The 22,298-nt window shown below is 41.5% G+C and overlaps 1 protein-coding gene across 1 annotated transcript; it reads right to left on the bottom strand.

The window, feature by feature from the left end:
- Positions 1–51: 51 nt before the first annotated feature.
- Positions 52–20,862, bottom strand: LOC109063245 (alpha-tectorin-like). Its single transcript, XM_042724834.1, has 26 exons — positions 17,927–20,862; positions 15,841–15,913; positions 15,320–15,459; positions 14,909–15,196; positions 14,651–14,788; positions 14,310–14,475; positions 13,882–14,114; positions 13,602–13,781; positions 12,861–13,431; positions 12,056–12,669; positions 11,259–11,829; positions 10,523–11,172; positions 9,656–9,760; positions 8,999–9,539; positions 8,104–8,302; positions 7,356–7,737; positions 6,565–6,851; positions 6,191–6,471; positions 5,828–5,938; positions 5,405–5,607; positions 4,117–4,280; positions 3,547–3,795; positions 3,245–3,407; positions 2,921–3,005; positions 2,611–2,730; positions 52–1,292 (listed from the first exon to the last, which is right to left on the bottom strand). The coding sequence occupies exons 2-26, from the start codon at positions 15,902–15,904 to the stop codon at positions 1,189–1,191; spliced, it is 6,609 nt and encodes a 2,202-aa protein (XP_042580768.1). The 5' UTR covers positions 15,905–15,913; positions 17,927–20,862; the 3' UTR covers positions 52–1,188.
- Between the last annotated feature and the right edge of the window lie 1,436 nt (positions 20,863–22,298).

Raw genomic sequence — 22,298 nt, 5'->3', positions numbered from 1 at the left:
CTTTGGCTTGCTGCAGAAGCCATGACTAATGCACTATGAATAGAATTAGAATCAATGTGAATTGCTCACTTTATTCTCAAATAAATCATATAAGATACGAAACAAAACAAAAAAACCCTAGAATAAGAAAACATTGTTACAGTAATTATGGACATCAAGGGTTTGGTCACCAAACAGCTGACTACATACGTTAACAATGGTTTATGGCAGTCCCAAACCTACAGGAAATGCAGAATAATTCAGTTCTGTGGTGTCATGAGCAAAGTGATTAGAAACAGTCCTTGAATCTTCCATTAATATCATCATCACCATGAAGTATGAGTGATATTGCCAGATTAAATTGCAAATGGAGTTGATGACTCTAACAATTCACTTTATGTCAGTGATTCATACAGTACATTGAGTATTTATAGTACAGGACAAAAGTGTTCACATCCATCAAACATAGCCTGCTATATACAGCTTAAATAAGTGATGCTTGAAAAGTTGACTACTCAAGAACATTTGTGTGTTGGTACCAAACACTATGCACTCATTTGCATTTGCAGGAATACAAAGCAATACAAATGCTGATTGGCATTTTGATCTCAGCAATACTTCAGTATGGCAAAAAAGGAGTTTAAATAAGAAACAAAATGGCATATTGAGAATTAGAGCAGTAGAGGGTATTCATTTCATCAAATCAACTAAATCAAAAACATTACAACATTACTGGTGTTGCGAATTATCATCCATTCTTGCAACACGTGCTTTCACGTTTCAGTGATTTTTCACGAGAATTCATCATCTAATAAGTAACGCTTGCTAATCTGTAATTAGTGGCTGTGAAATATTCAGTAGATGTCTTTCTAATACTACGTTTCAAAGTGAAAGTTTGATTTTTTTCTGGCATTTAGATGTTGTGCCAAAGAAAAGATCTGGGATTTTTCAGGGTCTGAAGGGTGTCAGGTTATTATATTGGACTGAGGCACGTTGTTTATGTCTGAGATATCCAGCTGGTGAAGGATCACTTGGTTGCATTTGATCACAGTTTTCACTTCGATGAAGGGAACTGCTCAGAGGTGGTCCTCACTGCAGGACTGCTGATGCATCACATGCATATCCCCTCACTGGCTCCTTTTTGCTTTTCTTTTCTCCTCCCTTTTGTCTGTATACGCCTCTGTCTCCCTTGACCTTGCTTGGTGTGTGTTAAGAGAAAAAAACTGAGGTGTGTGTTTGCAGAAAGATGTTGACGCTTACAACAACAGCTGCCAGAAGAAGCAGGGGTTGAAGGTCAGTACTCATACTGGTGACTGTTAAGAAAGAGAAAATGAGAAGAGAGATTCATGAGAACAGAGGGTCAAGGAGTTTACAGTTTGAGCGAAGTCATGAAGAATGCACAAGCTTTACGTTGTTACAGAGAAACAGGACGTCAACGGATGCCGCTGCTGACATTTAATATGCAGAGCATATATTTGTGCAAGTGTAGTTTACAAGAGTGTCTGATGACAACACTGACATTTATTATAAATGGAAAATGTGAAGAACAAAAATTATAAATGGACATATATGTACAGCAGTTAAACAACAAATCTCTGGTAAAGAAACATGAAGAAACATACAAAAAATGGTTCTGATTGGATCTACTACTTCACATTACATATTTTCAAGTTCAGTAATTTTTGTTTTTATATGTGAAATGTGTTCAAATCTTAAAAGACATTTCTTTTTGTAGTTTTTTGTAGTGGGTGTAACTTATTGTAGCTGATGCAACTCATAGTACTGTGGGCCACAGTTTGATATCCTTTGTTACAGTAATAGAGTGCTGCAGGGAAAAATTATTTTTGAAGACCAAACCCTGGAAACAAGTTAGCATTTTAGCAAATCTGGTTTCATCGTCCCAACTTCAATGGGTATTTTTTTTTTTTTTTTTTTTTTTTTTTATAAAATACATCAATAATACCAACTTTGATTTTTAAAAGCTTTTTCTTGCAGTTGCTAACAAGTTGCTAAATGGGACTATACAGGTTGTTAGGGACATTAAATGGCATCATGCAAAACAGGTAAACTCATCTACTCACTAGTTTGCTTTCACAGCCTTGTTGTGTTTATACTCACATTTTTGCAAGCTATTCTAACTCAGACTTAGCTTTTAACTTTTGGAGATTGTATTTAGGCTTCAAATTCATAAAAGTTGCATTAATTTGTGAAGGTCATGATAACGAACGAAATGTGTCACAGAGCTGCTTTTCTGCAATAAATGATTTTCTGCAGTTAAAAAATCCCACTGGCTTTTTGTTAACAGAGCTAGTGTGATTCTAACTCTCGGGTTGGCCCACAAAAATGCATAAGCACTGCATTGCTGTGATTTGTCTGAAACTATTTTCCTTAGTGGACCAAAAATACAATTGGCAATATTGTGTCTAAAATGTAGGTTTAATTAAGTTAATGTTTTTTTAAACTGTTGCATAAAATCAATGTCACACATTCAATAATGCTGTGTTCCAAGAGTGCTAATAATTCATAATACAGCCCTGGGATGTTTTATTGTTTGTAGCACACCACTTTCGGCAATGTCCGCCAATTTAAAGAATGTAAAACACCCCATGTGTGTGTGTATTTGTATTTCACCTCGGCAGCTCTTCCCATCTCTTTGCAGCATTCCTGTCACACAGCTACACACAGCGCCTGTTACTTGACTAGTGCAGATCTGCTCACAGCCACCATTACCCTCTTCACACCAGTCTAAATCTAAAACACACATACACACACACTGTTATAGCTGTAATCACCTTGCTAATATGCACATACACAAAACACCCAATTATACACCCACATCATATTGCCTCCACTATTAAACTACACACACATTCCGCACACATACACACACTCTCAGGACATGCACTCATGCATAAATCTAAAATATACTCCGTAGGCCAACCTCTTCTTCTGATTGGTCCCACTGACAGGATCTGTTCTTTATGCTGACTGTAATCCATATAACTTCGTTTGTTATGAGGGCAATTCTGTAAAAGCAAAAGGTGATTACAAATCCAAAAGAAGCAGTTCTCCAAGATGACTGATGGAGAGATGAACAAGCGAATCATATCTACATTGTATTTTTCATTTCAAGACATGTTTTAGTGGCACATTATGAACCAACCCCCTGGCCTGTACCATTGTCACTATTGTTTTAAATGGCAAAACGACTAAAAATAAAATAAAAAAGGTGTTTGTCGATGCGTGTGTGTGTACAGGCTCTCACCACTTTGCAAGCGTTGGTCTCTGAGTCACACAGAGAGACGTCGCAGTGCAAATGCACCTCATCGTAATCACCAATGAACTTAAAGACAGTGACGTGGAAGCGGCAGGTGAGGGACACGCCATTCTCAGCCATGCCTATAGTGTTATCCTTGATGTTAGGACACCTGGAATTACAGTTATGCTATGTGAGAGCTGTAGACTCATTGCTATGTGTATGGGTGTGCAGTTCTCTTCTGAACAGTATTTTTTATATGTTATGTTAAATATGGACTGAAATCATTTTTTTATATGCTATTTTCTTACCCTCTCTCTATGATAATGTAACGAAGGCGATCGCTGCTGAAACGAGATGGTGTAGCCCAGCACATGTTAACAATGAGAATAAGCTGTTTATCATCTGCTCCTTCTACAAACACCCCCACAAACAGAATGTCCCTGGTGCTCAGCACCACTTCTCCCTCGCGGTATGGATTCCGGTATGAGGCGTTCTTATACAGGGCCATTTTTGTGATGAAGTTGCCCTCTTGGGTCGGCAGTGTGAGGTTTATTACACTGTGGACAGCAGAAAAAAAGAGTGGTTATTATCTTTATCATTTGTCACATTTGTAGTGCATCCAACTGTGCATTGTGCATGTAATATGAGATTATGTTATCTGCTGTGTTTGTTTTTTATTATAATAAATGTGGTTGTTGACAAAGATAAAAAATATCAAAATATTAGGGTAAGGTACATATATATATATATATATATATATATATATATATATATATAACCATGGAAATTTATTGTACTTCAAAGAATAATATACTGTAATATTACCTATGTAATACTGTGCTAGTTTTTTTGTAAGGGGTTAATGTGTGACAGCTGACCTGAGCATTGGCTTCAATACTGTCTCCAGCGAGATCTTGATGTCCAGCTCATAAGCACAGGAAAACTCCACGTTGATGGTCTTATCACGTGTCACTACATTCCCTGTGTTGTTCACACTCTCGATCCACACCGTGTTCTTGTACATAATATGGGTTCCATTTGACTGGACTCACAAATACACACACACAAACACACATAAAAGTTACTGTAAATTTAATTACCTTTCCACTGAGAATAACATATTCAGCCCAGCAAACAGCACATCAAATATGCAAACAATGAAAATGTAACTACAAAAAGCAAAAAGAGTATCTTCTGCTGTATATCTTAAAGTCTAAATGATTAGTTGCAAAAGATCTTTCTTGAAAACATATTTGGAAAGCAATTTTAACATTTATTGTGTACCAACCTGAGTAATTTAGAACTAAATTAGGAAATATTTAAAAATCTTATACAGCAGACCAGTGAGCATGGGACTTTTTTTATCCTCAAAATTTGTAATATTTTTCAAAGCATAAGACTAACTTAAGCTCATTTTGAATTATGGATGGTTTAATGATTAAAAATAACTCTATTACTGTATCTACACCAAAACCTAACTTGCTGACTACACAGCACTTTAAAGCAAAAGCAAGCACTCCTGCTTAAAAGTTTTGGGACGCACTTCATAAATGGCCGCTTGCGCACGTCACCTACACGAGAGACTCATTGTAATGTTAATATGAACTGTTCAAACTGATGATTTAATACTCAAATAAGCATAAACGCAATTAACACACTCTTAAATAATGCATTGCAATCACATGGAACCATTTCCATTTAGACTCAAAAAATTAAATTAATAATATTATTTTCATCTTTTCCGTCCACCATATCGGAAGGCTCTTCACTGAACTCATCACAAGGCAGCAGTAGGATCTGCAAGAAAATGCCTGGAAAAAATTGGTTTCTCAGAAGGTAAAACTATTCCCTTTAGAAAAATGTACATAATGAATGTGTAATGCCAATTTTAGGATGTTAGATGACTAGTTTGTGAGGCACAGACAATAGTGAAATGAATACATATTAAACCTGCTTAAGCTGGTCCTAGATGGTCTATTGCTCTAATGTCTTTGTGCAGATGTGCACCAAACCTAAACTTCTTTGCCTGTATTCACCTGTATGGAAATGGATGTGAATGGCACAGTACGTTTTCTTTACTAGAACCAGTACTTTCCACTCTCTCTAAAAACCGAGACCGTCTGATCTTGAACAATTGTTAATTAGGGAAAGGAGGAATTTGTTCACCTGTACAATAGAGCCACAATGTCCCTTAGTATTGTTGATATGGAAGGAGATGAAATCCTCTCCCTCGATACCAGCACAGTGCTGGTCGTTAATTCGTACGTCTTCCCTCTCAAAGCCCAACTGGAACAGACGGCACTTAGAGATAGAAACCTCCATCTGAGCGTGTTTACAGGTCACCTCTGCCTGGATTATGTCATCCTCACCTACGTCAAAAGGTACAAGATATAAGGGCTTTTCTCAATATTTCATACCAGTTTATAATATGACCTTTTAATTAAGCACTTAGCCTGCCAATATAAAATAAAAGGTAACTAGTACAGGATAATGTGAATGGGTTTGATAATGAATGATTATAAGAACTTCAAAGAGACCCTACAAAGGATTTATATTTATTTCTGCCACAATATGTCTTTTTTTACTCACTAATTTCAGTGCTGGGTAGCTCAGGGCAGCCACACAGATCTCCTCCATTCTCCTGCTCACATGTGTTGTTCGAGCAAATCTCTCCTGCACAGGGGTCATAGATCCATTCTGCTAAAGACAGGTCCAGTTACAAAGTTAGCACAGAATGTTTCTAATAAAATATCAAATTTTGTCAAAATTGTGAAAATGACTTGTGATAGTCTTGGAAGCTGGAACAAATCATAATAAAATAAATAATAATAATAATAATAATAATAAAATAAATCTACATTTATTTCCCAGATACATGTAAAATGTACTTCTAAAAATGACAATTGAGCTGTGCTGCCTGTGCTTATCCAGTAGGTGGCAGCGTCCTCTTACAGCAGTTCTCCTGGGCGATCCACTTGGTGGTAAGTGTGCCGAAAGAGCGGCAGGCCTCAGCGTAGGCTGCCATTGAGCCGCACACCTGGGCCTTGCGGTGGTTGTAGCAGCCGTCCATGTAACAAGACTGGTAGAAGGGGTGAGGGTCCAGCAGGCCGTGGCAGGGCTGGAAGAAACCTTTCAAATCTGTGAGCTTCAGACAGTTGTCTTCTCCCTGGAGCTCTGATACTGCTGTATTATCACAGGACTGAGCCAGGGCCACATACTGCGTCTCATCACAACTACAGGAAAAAGTTAGGCAATGGAGGATAGAAAATGAGTGGCAACAAAAAGAGGACAGGGTGAAACTAACGAGATGAGTGATGAATATAAACCTGTTCTGCATGCCGTTGGTTTTCCAGCTCTGAGCCAGCTCCAGTGCACTGACGGCAGGTTTTCCACGAGAGGTGATGTAATCATCAGTGGGGTCGCCATTGAAGTTCCCACACAGTCCACACACCTTGTTCTGCAGCCGTGGGCCCATTGTAATGCTGAGGGTGTTGAATCGATTATAACGCACCTGGATGTCCTGGGGAGTGTCGATCACCAGGAATCCCTCTGATGTGGACACACGTGTCATTAGACCAGTGACAAAAGGTACGGACACGGGCGTACCATTTACCTGAGGTAAAAGAGGAAAACACTTAGCGTTTAGCTACATAATCATTACATAATAATTTCATAGTCAACATATAAAAAGAAATGTCAAAATCCATCCTGTAATGCTAGCTCCAATCTTCACTTTAGAGCGGTAGAGCAGGGCTGGGGAACTTCGGTCCTGGAGGGTTGCTGATTAGGGTTGGAAGTAAACTTTGCAGGACAGGGTCCCTCCAGGACCGAAGTTGTCCAGCCCTGCTGTAGAGTGTAGCTCCAACCCTGATCAAACTCAGCTGCTTATAACATTTTAGTAATCCTCCTGAAGACCTTTATTAGCCTGTTCAGGTGTGTTTGATTAGGATTGGAGCTCAACTCTGCAGGAGAGTAGACTTCAAGAGCCAGAGTTGAGAAATTTTCATTCTCAAATACCAGTTTTCTCCTTTAAATTCTCCTAGGAAATTCTAGACCACTTCACCTGAGTGATGTCATGTCCAAAACATTTTTTGTAGTATAATTTCGATGTTCCTACCTTAACTGTGTTTCCGGAGATGAGAATGTTCTCCTCGTTGATGTAGAGGTAAGCATGGGAGATGGTGGTTAGGTTGGGTGTACTCCACTTGTCAAAATTGGCAATGAGTTGAAAAGATAACTCAGGCAGCTTATGACAGATCGTTGAAAGAACAAAGGAGCATGAGGCAGGTAAACGCAGAAAGGCACCATCAAAAGTACGGAAGACGCCACCGCCTGATGCCACACAGTGTTGATTACGTCGGGCAAAGCATCCTCGCACACCATGACGTAGGACGCATTCCTCCTCTGCTTTGCATCGCCGTGGGTCGCACTGAATCAGATTCCGTCCAATACACTGACAGCGTTTAGTGCAGTCACTGTTCCAGAACAACTGCTTAGGTAAAGACAGAAAATAGAGTGAAAACACTTATACAAAAGTGTGTTAATTTTTGGGTTCTAGGGTGTCCAGGGTGGTTGATAATTGATAATACTAAATTCAGTTTTTTTTACCTTTATCACTCTTATAACTTTTATGGATCACAAATGCTTAATAATGAATTAAGTCTTATTATTTATTTCTTAATAATCTTTTAAAATGTGTTTCCTTGGTAAACTGATTAGATACAGAAAAAAAGTGGGGCAGTTAAATAATAATAAAAAATTGGTATTGTATTTTGGTACTGCATGCTTTTAAGATAGGGTTATTGTGTTGGTTTATTTTATTATTTGTATTGGCTTTGTCTAGTTTTGTGACATGCTGTCTTACCTCATAGTATTTACCATCCGTGTAGCATCCACAGTTCTGACTGAGGATACAGCTCTTGCCGTTGAGCACATAGCCTTGATCACACTGGCACCCCTCAACACAGTACTGGTTACAGTCTCTCTGTCCACGTGCAGGGGCACATTGCGGCTGGCACAGCATCATACAGCTGGAATAGTAGCTGTTCACGGGGCACGACAGCACTGGGCACACACAGAGTTCATTGGATGGGTGAGCTTCTCCAGAAGTAAAGGGGAGGATGTATTGCATTTCACTGTAAAGGGCTTATATGAATGTGTGGCATTCACGGGGCTTTGACTGTGATAAAATGACTTGTAGTTTTTATGTTGGCAAAACAGAACATTTGTAAATAAAGCCATGGTTTGTGGTTAGCCAGCATAACACCAAGCATTAAGAGGTTTTATAATAGTGTTTTCATGTCAGCCCTAGAAGTGCAAACAATTTGCATCTAAATGCATGAAAATGACAATACTTTTCAAGGCAGCCTCATAAATCTTTCTAAAATTTCAAATCTATTATTTCCTGAAGAAAATGTGCATGGTGCTTATGCAAAATTGCTAGGGCATTTTGGCTGGTTAAGTGGCAGTTTACTGGTCTAAGTCAAAAGTGGCCACCCTCATGTCTCTGTGATATTCAATTTTTTTTTAAACTCGAGTCCAGATCCTCCTTCATTGCAAGTCTATGTTTTTTCTCTGATTAATTAACTGCACATCTCTCTCTTAATAATCCACACAATTTACTATAGAACAAACCCCTAACCTCAAGTATAAGAAATAATAGTTGTGATGCATGTCTTAGAAAGCAGCATTAATTTTTATGCAAAACAAGATTGTGACATATGAGTAAATAAACTTAAATAAACATAAAATATGTCTCACCACAAGGTGTGGAACTTCTCCAGCCAATGACAGACACTCCTTGTGTCTGACAGGTACTGGCATAAATCTGTAGCCAATTACAGATGGTCTCTCTCGCACTTTGATCTACACATGTATCCTGCAGACAGCTCTGGTAGAAGTATGCTGGTGCCACTTTGCTGTGACAGCGTGCAAACACACCTCCGCGGTCTATAATGAGTCCACATAATCCCACTGCCTCAGGTTCGACATACACATACAACCCTTCAGCAAGGTGGAAACGGTTTCCTGGGTTACCGTTATCCATGTCAGTGTTACCAACAGCATCTGTTACTTGGGCGGGGACCTCAGCAGCTAGGCCCCTCTCAGCCAATCCACAGCGAGGGCAAGAGTCCCCACAACCCACTTGGCAGAAGGTGTCACGTTCTGCCCATGCCATGCCCCACTCTGTGACACTTAGTGCGGGACCAGTAATGGGCATTCCTTGGCAGAGCCCACAGGTGGCATTAAAGAGACTGCGAGGAAGAGTCAGAAGCAGTAAAGTATTCCAATCAAAAGCCACCTGTAGAGATATTAACTGTGTATTAGCTTACACGGTGGATAATGCTGTAAAGTTGCACAGAATGTGTTTTACAAGCAAAAAGTGGTTTGCAAAATGTCTTTTGATTTGTACTCCACCTTCAGACCAAAGTCTGTCTCCACAAGTAACTGCAGACCAAAGGTGTAGATGTTAACTTTCCCTGGACCAAGTTTTATAGGCAGATACAGGCGCTCTTTATTCACCTAAAAGAGATAAATAATGTAAAACATTGACATTTGTTTCAATATAGCAATCAAAACTGTTTAGTACATAATACATCCCTTTCAGTCTCATCTTCTGGCTTTGCGTCTTATATAATCTCATTTTATCCATTTGTTGTTCATCATCTATCTATATTATCTATTCAAAAGCCAGTTTCATGATGATTCCCTATGTGTCTCATTTGCTAACTTGGTTTTCTTCTTCCCTCAATCTTTATTTGATCTAAAGTTCCTCAGATCTTTCAGTGGTGTTGTGAATTCATTCCAGACATCACTCAGTTATAAGTTTCCCTCTGTATCTGCTCCAATGTGCTAACAGATGCTGGCTGAAATATTATATTCCTCATCTGAAAAAATGTACTGCTTTGTTTAGCTCTTCTGTCTGGTTGATTAAAATAACTTAGTGTCATAAAAATGAGGAGTTTGATCTTCAAAATGTGGTATTCTAGAATTACAGATGAATTCTTGTGATTATAAAATATCTGCCACTCATGCAAATGGACAAAAATTATATCAGTAGCTGTGCAGGTGCAGGTGTAGAATTTTGTACTGATCCAAATCAGCTTTGGCTGCTGGATCACATCCGTACACACAAATATGAACATGCTATTTGTGCCACTCAAATTCATATTGAGTTTTATGCCAATTACAATTCTGGGACATGGACCTGTTTAAAACAAACTGAACAAAAGCATAAGATTCATATTATTCATTATCTCAACACATAGCTCAGGACAATCTTACCATGACTGTGTGTTTGAAACTTCGTGACACCTCAATTTCATATCCATAGACCTCCAGAACAAATCCCCGCACCCATATAGCCTGGCCTGTGTCTCTCTCTTCATTCCGAGCTGAAAACTGGAACCTGGGCAGTCCTCCCAGAACGGTCTCTGCACTGTCTAGTCCCCCAAAGCCTTCCTGGTCCCCCTCTCCACACTCAGTAGTGGCCAGACGAAGAGTACAGCTGCTCTGGATGTCAAATGGTACACCTCCAAATGGCAAAACGTGTCCATAACCAGCAACAACACACATGGCCACTGTCCTTGGCTGACAGAAAAACAGCTCTTCATTCTCCTGGCAGTACTCCTCTGGGTGACAGGGTGAGAAGGTGCAGTAGACACTGTTGTCTGTGCCGTTGCAGTAGCAGCGCTCCTGGCACTCCCAGTCTGTCCAGAATGTCTCATTGGTGGCTAGCTGGCGGCCCAGGTAGAAGCAGCCACAGTCGCTACGTGCCACACAGATGCCATCACGGAGGACAAATCCCTCTTCACACTGGCAGCCCTCTGAGCAGGGTAGAGGGCATGGCTCCTCAGGATCATCCAAGTTAGAGCAAGTGAGAGGGCATGCAGATGTACACTCATCGAAATGACTGTTTTCTGGGCAGGGAAGAGCTAAAGAAAGAAAGAAAAAGGAAACTAAGGGAAAGGGATAGAAGGTGCTGAAAATGATAAAAGAGAGAAACAACCAACACTCTTACGGCAGTTGGTAGCACTCCTCCAGGCTCCCAAGTTGATCTGCGCATCCTGACAAGCTGAAGCATATGCCTGGAGGGAGTTACACAGGGCAGAACGGTTTCCTTCCTTCACACACATGTTGTAGAGGCAGTTCCTGAAGAAAGGAGAGGGATTAACAGCTATGTGGCAAGCCAGGAACGAGCTGTTTCCTGGGTCATTGATGTTTCCACACAGCCACGGGCTCTGGTACAGCCTTAAATCTGTACACATACGATACAAGTCTTCACAGTCGCCATTGCATGTCAGATCATCCGCAATGGCTCTCCAGCCTTCAATAAACTGTTCGGGTGTATCGGCCTGCCTTCCATTAGGTAGACGGAGGTCATCAATTGGATCTCCGTTGAAGAAACCACAAAGACCACAGGTGGTGTTGTAAAAGAGGGTGGAGAGAGTGATGTTTAGCAGGCCCTGACGTGAGTATCGGGTGCGGACTAAACCACTCCACTCAATCACCGTGGTATTACCAGAGGACCGGTATATCATTAAAGACTCCACTGGATGGACATAAGGAAGAATCGCTGGTTCACCGTTGACCTGGGTGGAGATGAGAGTTACAACATCATTAGCATGTCATACAATCAGATAACTTGGTCTGAACAATATATGAGAATATATTGAGTAACAATCAAAGCTATTGTACAAGTAATGATATTGCTATAGTGAAGTGTCCCAAGTAAGTATCTTCACATCTTTCGTCTTTCACAGAAAGGAACTGTAACTTTTTTTTTGCAGATTAGAGGATATGAAAGTCACCACAAACCTTTATCAAGTCAAAATCCGAGCCACCTATCTGTGCTTCCAAATGTCCCACCCTAACGACTACTGGCCGTAGCCATGTAGGGCCCTTATTCACCAGCTTCCTGCCAATCTTCACCTCCACTGATGTAACATTTGCAGGCAAGCGTCCCAAAGTCTTCACCAGGTAGAATGAGCTCTCATCAGGGAACAGCATTGTTGACCCATCAAACGTAGCCAGTATTTGAGTCTGAGACAGCGAACATACTGCTTCACGACGAGGGTAACATCCCAACAACCCATCTTCTGCTACACACACCTCGCCTTCACCACAAGAGTCATTGAAGCATGTTACTTCACCTGATGGGCCACACACACATCGCTGGGAGCATTCTTCACCCACCTCACCCCCTTCCCCTGCCCAGAAGGTCTCATTTAGGGCATAGTACAGACCATCACGTTCACATCCACACTCAGAGCGACGGACGCAACGGCTGCCACTCAGCACATAGCCCTGGACACACTGGCAGCCCTCAGTGCATGGATGGGTACAGTAGAGGTGAGATGTCAGGTCGGAGCAGGAGGCAGGACATGCACTCGTGCAGACTTGGTAGTGGCTGTTTTCAGGGCATGTCAATGCTAAGAGCCGATGGCAAATGGAAAAATGCAAGATCAGTGGAAAAGAAAACATAGAAAGAACGTATCTTTGATAGAAAGTGAGAAAAGGATTTAATAATGTGTACTTGATTTAACCTCTAAAAGAACTCTCTACGATGTCTGGACTTTATTGACATAGAGTTAACCTTAAGGTCACACCTGATATCACTCACCACAGAACGAGCGTGATCTCCAGGGTCGTATAGTGACTCCCAAGGCCTGGCATGCAAGTGCATATGCCTGTATAGCCTGACACAGGGTGGTGATGTTATCACGATTGCTGCACATATCATAAACACAGCTGTACACAAATGCTGTGGGGTCTACCACAGCTCTGCAGTCTCTGAAAGGCCCATCAGTCTTATTGATCAGCCCACAGTAGTCTGAGCGAAAGTAAAACGCTTCGGCTGCCGGTTCACACATGCTACAGTTCTGGGCACAGCCATCTGTACAACGAAAATCTGTGTCCTCAGCTCGCCAGCTACCACCCAGTTCCACTACACTCTCTGCCAAAGAGCCATCTGGCAACACGGGGTCATCTGCGGGGTCATCGTTGTAGTTACCACATAGACCACAAGTGTTGTTGAAATAAGAGCTGGGGAGGGAGATGGAGGCGTAGTGCAATCCGTCATAGGTCACCAAAAGACCAAAGTCTGTTTCCAAAGCGACAGCAACGCCAGATTGGTATACCTTGACAGCGCCTAGTTGAAGTTGAACAGGGAGAGTCTTTATCAAGCCATCCACCTGTAACAACAGAAACACAAAATGAAAGACATTGAGAAAGGTTATATTGCCTGTGTCCTGCAAGAACAATTTAATCTACTAGGCTGCTATTCATGCTGATTGCACAGTTGGTCAGTTTAGTAGGAGTAACAGCTTTAAATTTAAAGGACTGAAACATGAAGAAAGCTGACCTGCACAGTTCCCAGAGTCCCTTTGGGTAGTGTGACACGGTGGTTGTACACCTCTACTGTCACATCCCGTAGCCAGGACACAGTGGTCACACCACGGTTCTCATTCTTGGCCTCCACACTGAAGAAGGGCAAACCAGGCATTTCCCAGCATGGACGAGCCAACAGGTATGAGCAAGTGCCCTGGATGAGAGATCAAGGAAATCACATCGTTTTAGCCTACAGTTCTATACAAAACAAAAAACAAACAAACAAACAAAAAAAAAACACAGGTGTACTGCACCTGGAAATGATAAAGAAATCCATCGAAAGTGTGGTAGTGGGGGTCTCCAAACACCACACAGGTGCTGGTACGGGTAGGCTGGCAGTAGTAAGCCCCTTCCACCTGTTCACAGGTTTCTAACTGACCACATGGAGTTTCTTGGCAGATGACTTCATTATCCAGATCAAGACACCTGCATCGTTGAGTGCATTTGTCTGGTAACCAGAAAACCTCCCCACGCCGGTAAAACCGCCCTGAAAAAAAAAGATTGTGGAGACACAGAACATGAAGAGAGTGTAAGATAGGCCATGAATAGAACATGTTGAATAAAAAGTGTACATGGCAAATAAACAAGGAGCACACAATTAACATAGGAGTAAAATATCAATTTAATGTATCAAATACCAAGAAAACATTATAAAACTATAACTATATAGTTTTTGTTGTACCACTGTAGCCGCAGCCATTTGCTGGGTCTATCTGGTCAGCATCAATGCGGAAGAACCACCGTCCTGGCACGTTAACATTAGTGGTCCGTTCAATGTTGACCACTTCATTCGAGCGTGATCCGGGAAGGTTTAAGAAATGGCTGACATCTCCACCATTAAAACCTGCCTGGAGAGCGCAATCATAGCAGAGAAAGAAAAAGAGATCAATTATGTTGTGAGTTTTCAGAGGGTGAAAACATTTCCCAGGGAACTATCTGATGCAAAGAACCAGAACCCCTGTAACAACTACAGCAACCTCTGTAACAACTTATATCACAGATGAGAATTTATGATGAGCCTACCTGTGCTGTGGTTCCTCCCAGGCCCGTAAGAGGGTCTCCTCCACTAGCTGTGCCTGTGCTCCAGCTGATCTCTCCATAGTTAAACATAGCAAAATAAGCTTGTCCATCAGAGATCAAAACTGCCTGAAATGTATTTACCTGAAAAGAAAAAAGAATGGTTTTGTTGTGGTGGTGATTATTGTGGTGATCACACAGTACATGCTGCTCATTAGCAAAGTTTTGACATTGGTCATGCAAATAAAACTCTTTTTGGCTCACCGGCGTTGTCTGGCTGCCTCCATAAAAGGTGACCTGATTCCAGGTAGAAATGAAGACCCAGTTGGCAGTGAAGGACACCATATTCTTGAAATACTTTCTGACATCCTGAGTGGCCCTCTCCAGGGTCTCTGGGTCTGTTGTCTCACGGTAGTACACATCCCCACGGATACCATTATGCACGTCAGCCCATAAAGGGGCAATGAAGGAACGGCTGTCACTGAGGGGAAAAGCCTCTGGAGTGAATTGACTCACCTGAACGTTGAAGGAGATCACTCCATTATTGTTGACCTATTGGAAAATGTAAGATGGTGTGCTGTTACACAATTCACTGCTGAATTGAACAGCTAAGATGTTACATTGATATTTTGGCTGATTTTTCTCACAGTTCTCTTGCATATTTTGGACACTTACATAAAGGGACCTATAGGGCACATTGAAGAATATGAACGGAATTAGTAGTGGAACCTCTGGAGAACTGCCATCATCCATCTTAGGGGTTTCTAAATCCCTGTGAGCTGGTCCAAAGGGGTAGAGGGTATCCTGAGAAAAAGCTAAGCAAAGGAAAAGGAAATGTTTACAAAGAAATGCTAAAAAGCATTAAACAGTTGGCCCTGTGAGTGTGTTTGGACAGATTGTGAAGAATGGATTTAAAATACTTAAATTCAGTGATGTGTCTTTTTGCATAGATGTGGTACATCATAAGCTGTATGCCTATTGAAATCTGAAAATACTTTTCAGAATGAAGAAGTCATTTACACAGACTTGGAAAAGGTTTTGGGTTCTAACATCTCAAGGTCTTTTTGACATCATTACTTATTATTTGACTCTTTATTCAGTGCCTTGGCTCTTTTTGTCCATTAATCACTGTTACATCTTATGCTCGTGAGGTGTTGTGGAGGCAGGAGTGAGTTTGTAGGTAGTACATCACTTACCTCCTCTGGGAGCAAGGGTGCTGAAGAGCTGGAGAAGAGAGACTAAAGTGCCTGTTCTGACCATCCTAAACACCTAAGAAACATTGAAATATTCATCACAAAACAGAAGTGTTGTAATGCCACCAGCTCTCCAAACACGTTATTTTAAGATAAAAAAAAAACATTGATATTGTAATATTAAGAAAAATAGCACGAAAATAAACCTATTTAAAGAAATAAACAACTAGGCCAAGACACATTTTTCTCCGATCTTCCCTGGTTTAAAGAGCAGTCTCCCAGGTCTCCCATGAGGGCATTCTGCCCCTTTCTCCCTCTCCATGGTGGGCCTGTTCGCCCTGAGCTGAAAAGGTTCTATTATGTGACAGGGAACAATGTGTTGGGATCACATTCTCCAGCACTACCGTGTGAGTGGGCTATGGTAATGCAGTTCCAGGCCTCCACAGTGCCAATGAGCCTGCGGCTGGGAGAACTTGCCTTGCTCCTCTCCATCGTCTGAAGGGTCCATTACCAAGTGTTTATGTGTTATGACTTGTTGGCATCAGAGAAAAGGCTGTGAATAGTGAGGTTAATGGGTTTAATTTAGCAGGCTTGAGTTGCCAGGGTCTTTACGGCAACCCTGAGGGGCTGAAATTTGGGTTTCACTCCCTTTAGATTCACCTAGCCTTAGTGTGCCAAAATAAATGGACAACCTCTCAAATATCAGATGATGGAAATAAGGATAAAAAATTATTCTGATGGAAACTTTAAATTGGAAATGTTTTAGGTTGACCTATATTTTAATGAGGAGGACCAAATGCCTTTTAGAAAGTGCAATAACAAAACAGATAGTAGGCAATAGCAACCAAAACTCGATTAAACTGATACATCCAGTATAATTTAGTCTTAAGGGTCCTAGTATTCTTAGCATTAGGTCTTAGTATTAACTTATATGTCATGTGTATGGAAAGAAAAGTAAAATGTTATATAATTTAGTTGTATTAGGGAAAAAATACATTGCCTTGCCTATTGTTAATTATGTAAGCTCTTCATAGTATCACAAATCAGGAATTGTCAGATGTCACTTAACAAAACGAACCAAAGCTCACAATGTCATCATAGCTCAATTAATCAGGACATGTTGTCAAATGTAAGTCTAATTAAATTTTTCATATTTCATACAATGTTTAAAACTTAGAAAAGCAATCGGATGATCTGTGCCTTTGCCTAGCAAGATAAATATCCAGCGTTAGCAAATTAAATTTAGCATTGCGCTGTTGCATAAAACTATCATACAGTAAAGAAAGTTTCATAACTTAAAAAATCATTCTTAAATTAAGCTATTTCAAAAATGCAAGAAATTATCAAGTTACTACTAGGTTTTTTTTTCTTCTAGAGGAAATATGACATTACATGGCAATGCAAACAATATCAGGATGCCATTAATTATAACATTCTCAAATTGGCACGGAAACAACAGTAAATATGAATTCAAGCTGCTTGAATTTGAAATGGATCCTTAAGTCACAGTCTTAAGTGTAGCATTTCTTTCTATTGCCAAATGAGAAAGAATATCTACCTTCCAACATAACGGAAATCCAGTCTCCTGAATAGAGCCTATTTGTTTTGGACAATGTCCTGTATAACATCTTCCGTCATGAAACCACAGCACAGACAAAACTGGCATTTGATGGGATTCCCAAGTGAACCATGAGATACTGTGTGAGATGCCAACAGGCAAATCCATTGCTCTTCACACCACATTACATAGACTGGCAGAGTTCATTTGGCTAACCTCTCAGAAACTGATCTCAAACAAGCTGCCTGTCTGACGACTGGCATTAATACCAATGATAGATGTTATCAAAATTACTTAGTTACCGATTGGAAGTTAAAGCCTATCATTTACATTTTCACGCACAAAGTGTTTCCAAAACAAAGAGAGGGAAGGGAGGTGTAATAGAGGTAGAGAGCACCTGAACATCACTTGTGAGAAAGTGACAAGGAGTGGAAGAGAGTGAATTTGTCATAAGAAAACAAAACTAAACAAAACAAGAACAAAACACAAGAGCTCCAGTTCAGAGACCACAACTAAGAATTCAGCACTCACCTGCCTTCATAGGACGGAAGTTCAGCACGTCACCTGTGCATCAGCCTCTAAGTCACATCCAAGTGGGTACCATCAACGCAGTCTCAAGAGCGGAGGGGCTCTGCTCTTGGATGCAGAAAAGGGAGGGGGAGACTGCCCAGAAAAACCCTCCTAAATCCTCCACTCACACAGAGCTCTGTGTTGATCCAATTCCACCGGACGACCGCCTAGGACAAGAATGGCAAACACGGCCCAATCCGTGCCTCAGGGTACGCTTGATTTCAAAGAGCAAAAGTCTGGAGAAAGTGATCCCAGAACGAGAGGACAGAGGAGGAGTGAGTGTGTGTGTTCCCTGTATGGCTCTACTGGAGGGAGACGCATCAGAGGCAGGCGCTACCTTTTGCACCAGGGATAGTGTTAAAGTTAATCTGATATCAGTTTTTGGGGAAGGGGGAGGATAGGAGAGGGAAAGAGAGGGGTGGAGATGGAGAGAGGGGTTGAGACTTTCAAAAGAGGGAAAAACGAAGAACAAGAGCAGAATGGTAAAGAGAGAGTGGATAAGAGAAGGGGTTAGAGCTGTGGACCAGTGAAGGGTGGCGTTTGGTAAGTAACTAAAGGGAAATATTGAAACTAGAGCTGTAAGCACAAAGAGGATTTCTGAAGAAAATGTCAGGCCTTTGGACTGAACCCCAATTCCCTAGATAGCAGCCCTCTCCATAGCTAGTGCACAGTCCAATGCATCTCTTCAGGGGCTCTATGGCCCACCCTAGGGGCATTTATTTACAAAAGGAAACACAGCAGAAAAACATTGCTTTATTTGACTGAAAAGAGGGAGAAGAGCTTGGGTTACCGCATTAACATTAATCAACTTGGACACTCTTAAGTATGTGCGTGTGTGAGTAAATCAGTGCTCCCCCTCCTGTCTTACTGGGCTCCCTGCACCAATTAAGGACAGCCTCATTTGCAACAGCTCACTCAACCCTGAGTTGGTCTCCAAATAGGGCTCATTTCCATAGATGTGGTGGCAAGATAACGACAAGGGGGGGAATCATTGGTGTATCCACGGTGATTGGGTCTGGGAAGGAGATGGGAGTGAGATCTGAGTCAGACTCAGCATTGTTTCTAGGAGGACAGTGGACGTAACTAGATACTGTAGGAGGGCAGGATGTGTGAAAGCCGACTGGACGGACGCAGACCCCAGATCCAATCCCAGTGGAGGGTTCCTTTACACCTTGTTGCTTTGTTGTGCAAATGCAGCCCGTACTCTTAACTAAACTAGTGCACAACAGAAACAGAGAATTTGACAAAGAGCGCAATGTGGTCCCAGGCTGACTGTTGGACAATTGAATCATCTTGTGCTGAAATGACCAGATACAGAAAAAAGAAAGAGTGAGTAAGGACAAGGAGGAGACAGCAATCTTTATCTTTTCACAATCGTCTCCCTCTACGGTTGTAATGAGATTACTAATAGGGTTTATCATTCAGTGTCTTGTCTTTATATTTGTCCCTCATTCTTTTTCATGTTGACAGAAATGTTGTGGTTGTGGAAAAGGTCAGCCAAATTGAGACAATCCAGCATCTTTACAACCAGTTTCAGTCCCACCAAAAACAAGAGATGGTTATGAGCTTGGCGATAAGCGTTAACTCCACTGTCTGGGTATTGGAGTCAAGTGTCTGATAAAATGTAATCGCAAACTGTCAGCTCTATCAACCACCTGCCAACCAAACCTGGCAGATCCAAATCAGGCTGACCGAATTAACATAATGTCATCGGGTACAACAAGGACCTTTGGAGTCATCGAACCATTTCCGTGGGAAAGGACTCAAGCATAGTTGGACGCACTAACACTGTAGTTGCTTGTCAGTAGGTCCATCAGGCCTGACCCTGGAAGGTGGAAAAGGCCCTGGACTAGACCCTGCTGGGTCATCCAATATCTTAATTTTCACCCAAACCCCCTTGATGCATCCAATACCAAACAGTTGCCTTGCCCTCATTTTCTTTCCTTTACTCAACAATGTCAAGCCCCCTTAAGGTAACTGAAACCTTCTCAGAAAACATCTCCCCCTCCTGGCCACACAATGAGCCTCCTTCAGCATTCCTTTCTCTATGATGCACAGGGTAGATCAGGCTACCATCTGCCCAGCCAGTTCTTTTTGCTCTAGCTACAGAGTGAGGTGATAAAAAAACTTTCTTAAAACCCCCACCTATCCAAAACACACCAAATCCCTTAGCAGCTCCCAGTATGACCTTGTCTTTGTATCCCACCCCTGCTTTCATGCCCTGGTAACCCCTTGTCCCTCTTCCCTCAGATTGGCACAACTCTCGGTGTTGCTGATCCACCAGTGAACTCTGTCTACTGCTGCACTTTTAGGAGGTTATGCTGCCCAGTTGTAAGGCCGCTAAGGAGATGGAAGTTTTAAGCCTTGGTTGGACAGAGCTGTGCGCGAGTCTACGAGTGTGACAGCGATGCCAGGTTTGGCACGTGTAGCTTTCACCTGTAGGGGTGACAGGGATAGGCCAGCACTTCTGGATGTGATGAAACCAATTAGGCATGATGCTTTTTATCAGCCAAACTGTTGCGTTGATCTGGCTGGATAGACTCCAATTGGATGGTAGCATTTATAGGCTCTTAGTGAGGTCTCTGCAGTGGCTAGTCCCTAGTGTGAGCTGGGTAAAATACACAACTACAACTACGGCAAAAATAGAGGAATAATTAGAAGAAAGCACAGCAAAAAACAGAAAAGGCAATAGGCAAAGGAAACCCTGGTGAAGTAAACAGTTGCATGGTTAGCTTTATCAGAAATACCATGAAGGTTGTTATGCTGTACCCCTCAAGTTTTGCAAGTTCATTAGCTGGGCCAAAATAAATGAGGAGCTAACATGGGGGACCTCTGCTGTTAACATCATTAATATCAACATACAGGTGCTGGTCATATAATTAGAATATCATCAAAAATGTAATTTATTTCACTAATTCCATTCAAAAAGTGAACTTGTATATTATATTTATTCACAGACTGATATAGTTCAAATGTTTATTTCTTTTAATTTTGATGTTTATAACTGACAACTAAGGAAAATCCCAAATTCAGTATCTCAGAAAATTAGAATATTGTGAAAAGGTTCAATATTTAAGACACCTGGTGCCACACTCTCATCAGTTAATTAACTCAAAACACCTGCAAAGCCTTTAAATGGTCTCTCAGTCTAGTTCTGTAGGCTACACAATCATGGGGAAGACTGCTGAATTGACAGTTGTCCAAAAGATGACCATTGACACCTTGCACAAGGAGGGCAAGACACAAAAGGTCATTGCAAAAGAGGCTGGCTGTTCACAGAGCTCTGTGTCCAAGCACATTAATAGAGAGGCGAAGGGAAGGAAAAGATGTGATAGAAAAAAGTGTACAAGCAATAGGGATACCGCACCCTGGAGAGGATTGTGAACCAAAACCCATTCAAAAATGTGGGGGAGATTCACAAAGAGTGGACTGCAGCTGGAGTCAGTGCTTCAAGAACCACTACACAAAGACGTATGCAAGACATGGGTTTCAGCTGTCGCATTCCTTGTGTCAAGCCACCCTTGAACAACAGACAGCGTCAGAAGTGTCTCGCTTTAAAAAGGACAGTACTGCTGCTGAGTAGTCCAAAGTTATGTGCTCTGATGAAAGTAAATTTTGCATTTCCTTTGGATATCAGGGTCCCAGAGTCTGGAGGAAGAGAGGAGAGGCACACAATCCACATTTCTTGAGGTCCAGTGTAAAGTTACCACAGTCAGTGATGGTTTGCTGTGCCATGTCATCTACTGGTGTTGGTCCACTGTGTTTTTTGAGGTCCAAGGTCAACGTAGCCGTATACCAGGAGGTTTTAGAGCACTTCATGCTTCCTGCTGCTGATCAACTTTATGGAGATGCAGATTTCATTTTCCAACAGGACTTGGTACCTGCACACAGTGCCAAAGCTTCCAGTACCTGGTTTAAGGACCATGGTATCCCTGTTCTTAATTGGCCAGCAAACTCACCTGACCTTAACCCCACAGAAAATCTATGGGGTATTGTGAAGAGGAAGATGGGATATGCCAGACCCAACAATGCAGAAGAGCTGAAGGCCACTATCAGAGCAACCTGGGCTCTCATATCACCTGAGCAGTGCCACAGACTGATTGACTCCATGCCATGCCGCATTGCTGCAGTAATTCAGGCAAAAGGAGCCCCAACTAAGTATTGAGTGCTGTACATGCTCATACTTTTCATTTTTATACTTTTTAGTTGGCCAAGATTTCTAAAAATCCTTTCTTTATATTGGTCTTAAGTTATATTCTAATTTTCTGAGATTTGGGATTTTCCTTAGTTGTCAGTTATAATCATCAAAATTAATAGAAATAAACATTTGAAA

The sequence above is a fragment of the Cyprinus carpio genome, chromosome B5, assembly GCF_018340385.1.
Source record: "Cyprinus carpio isolate SPL01 chromosome B5, ASM1834038v1, whole genome shotgun sequence".
Taxonomy (NCBI): Eukaryota; Metazoa; Chordata; class Actinopteri; order Cypriniformes; family Cyprinidae; genus Cyprinus; species Cyprinus carpio.
The sequence above is the reverse complement of the archived record's forward strand: the minus strand, read 5'-3'. Positions and strand labels throughout refer to the sequence as shown.

Coding starts and splice junctions, on each gene's coding strand:
- LOC109063245 (XM_042724834.1), bottom strand. CDS start 15,904: ATGGTCAGAACAGGCACTTTAGTCTCTCTTCTCCAGCTCTTCAGCACC. Junction 14,115..14,309: donor AAATGGCTGCGGCTACAGTG/GTACAACAAAAA, acceptor TTTTTTTTTCAG/GGCGGTTTTACCGGCGTGGG. Junction 3,006..3,244: donor AGACCAACGCTTGCAAAGTG/GTGAGAGCCTGT, acceptor TTGCTTTTACAG/AATTGCCCTCATAACAAACG.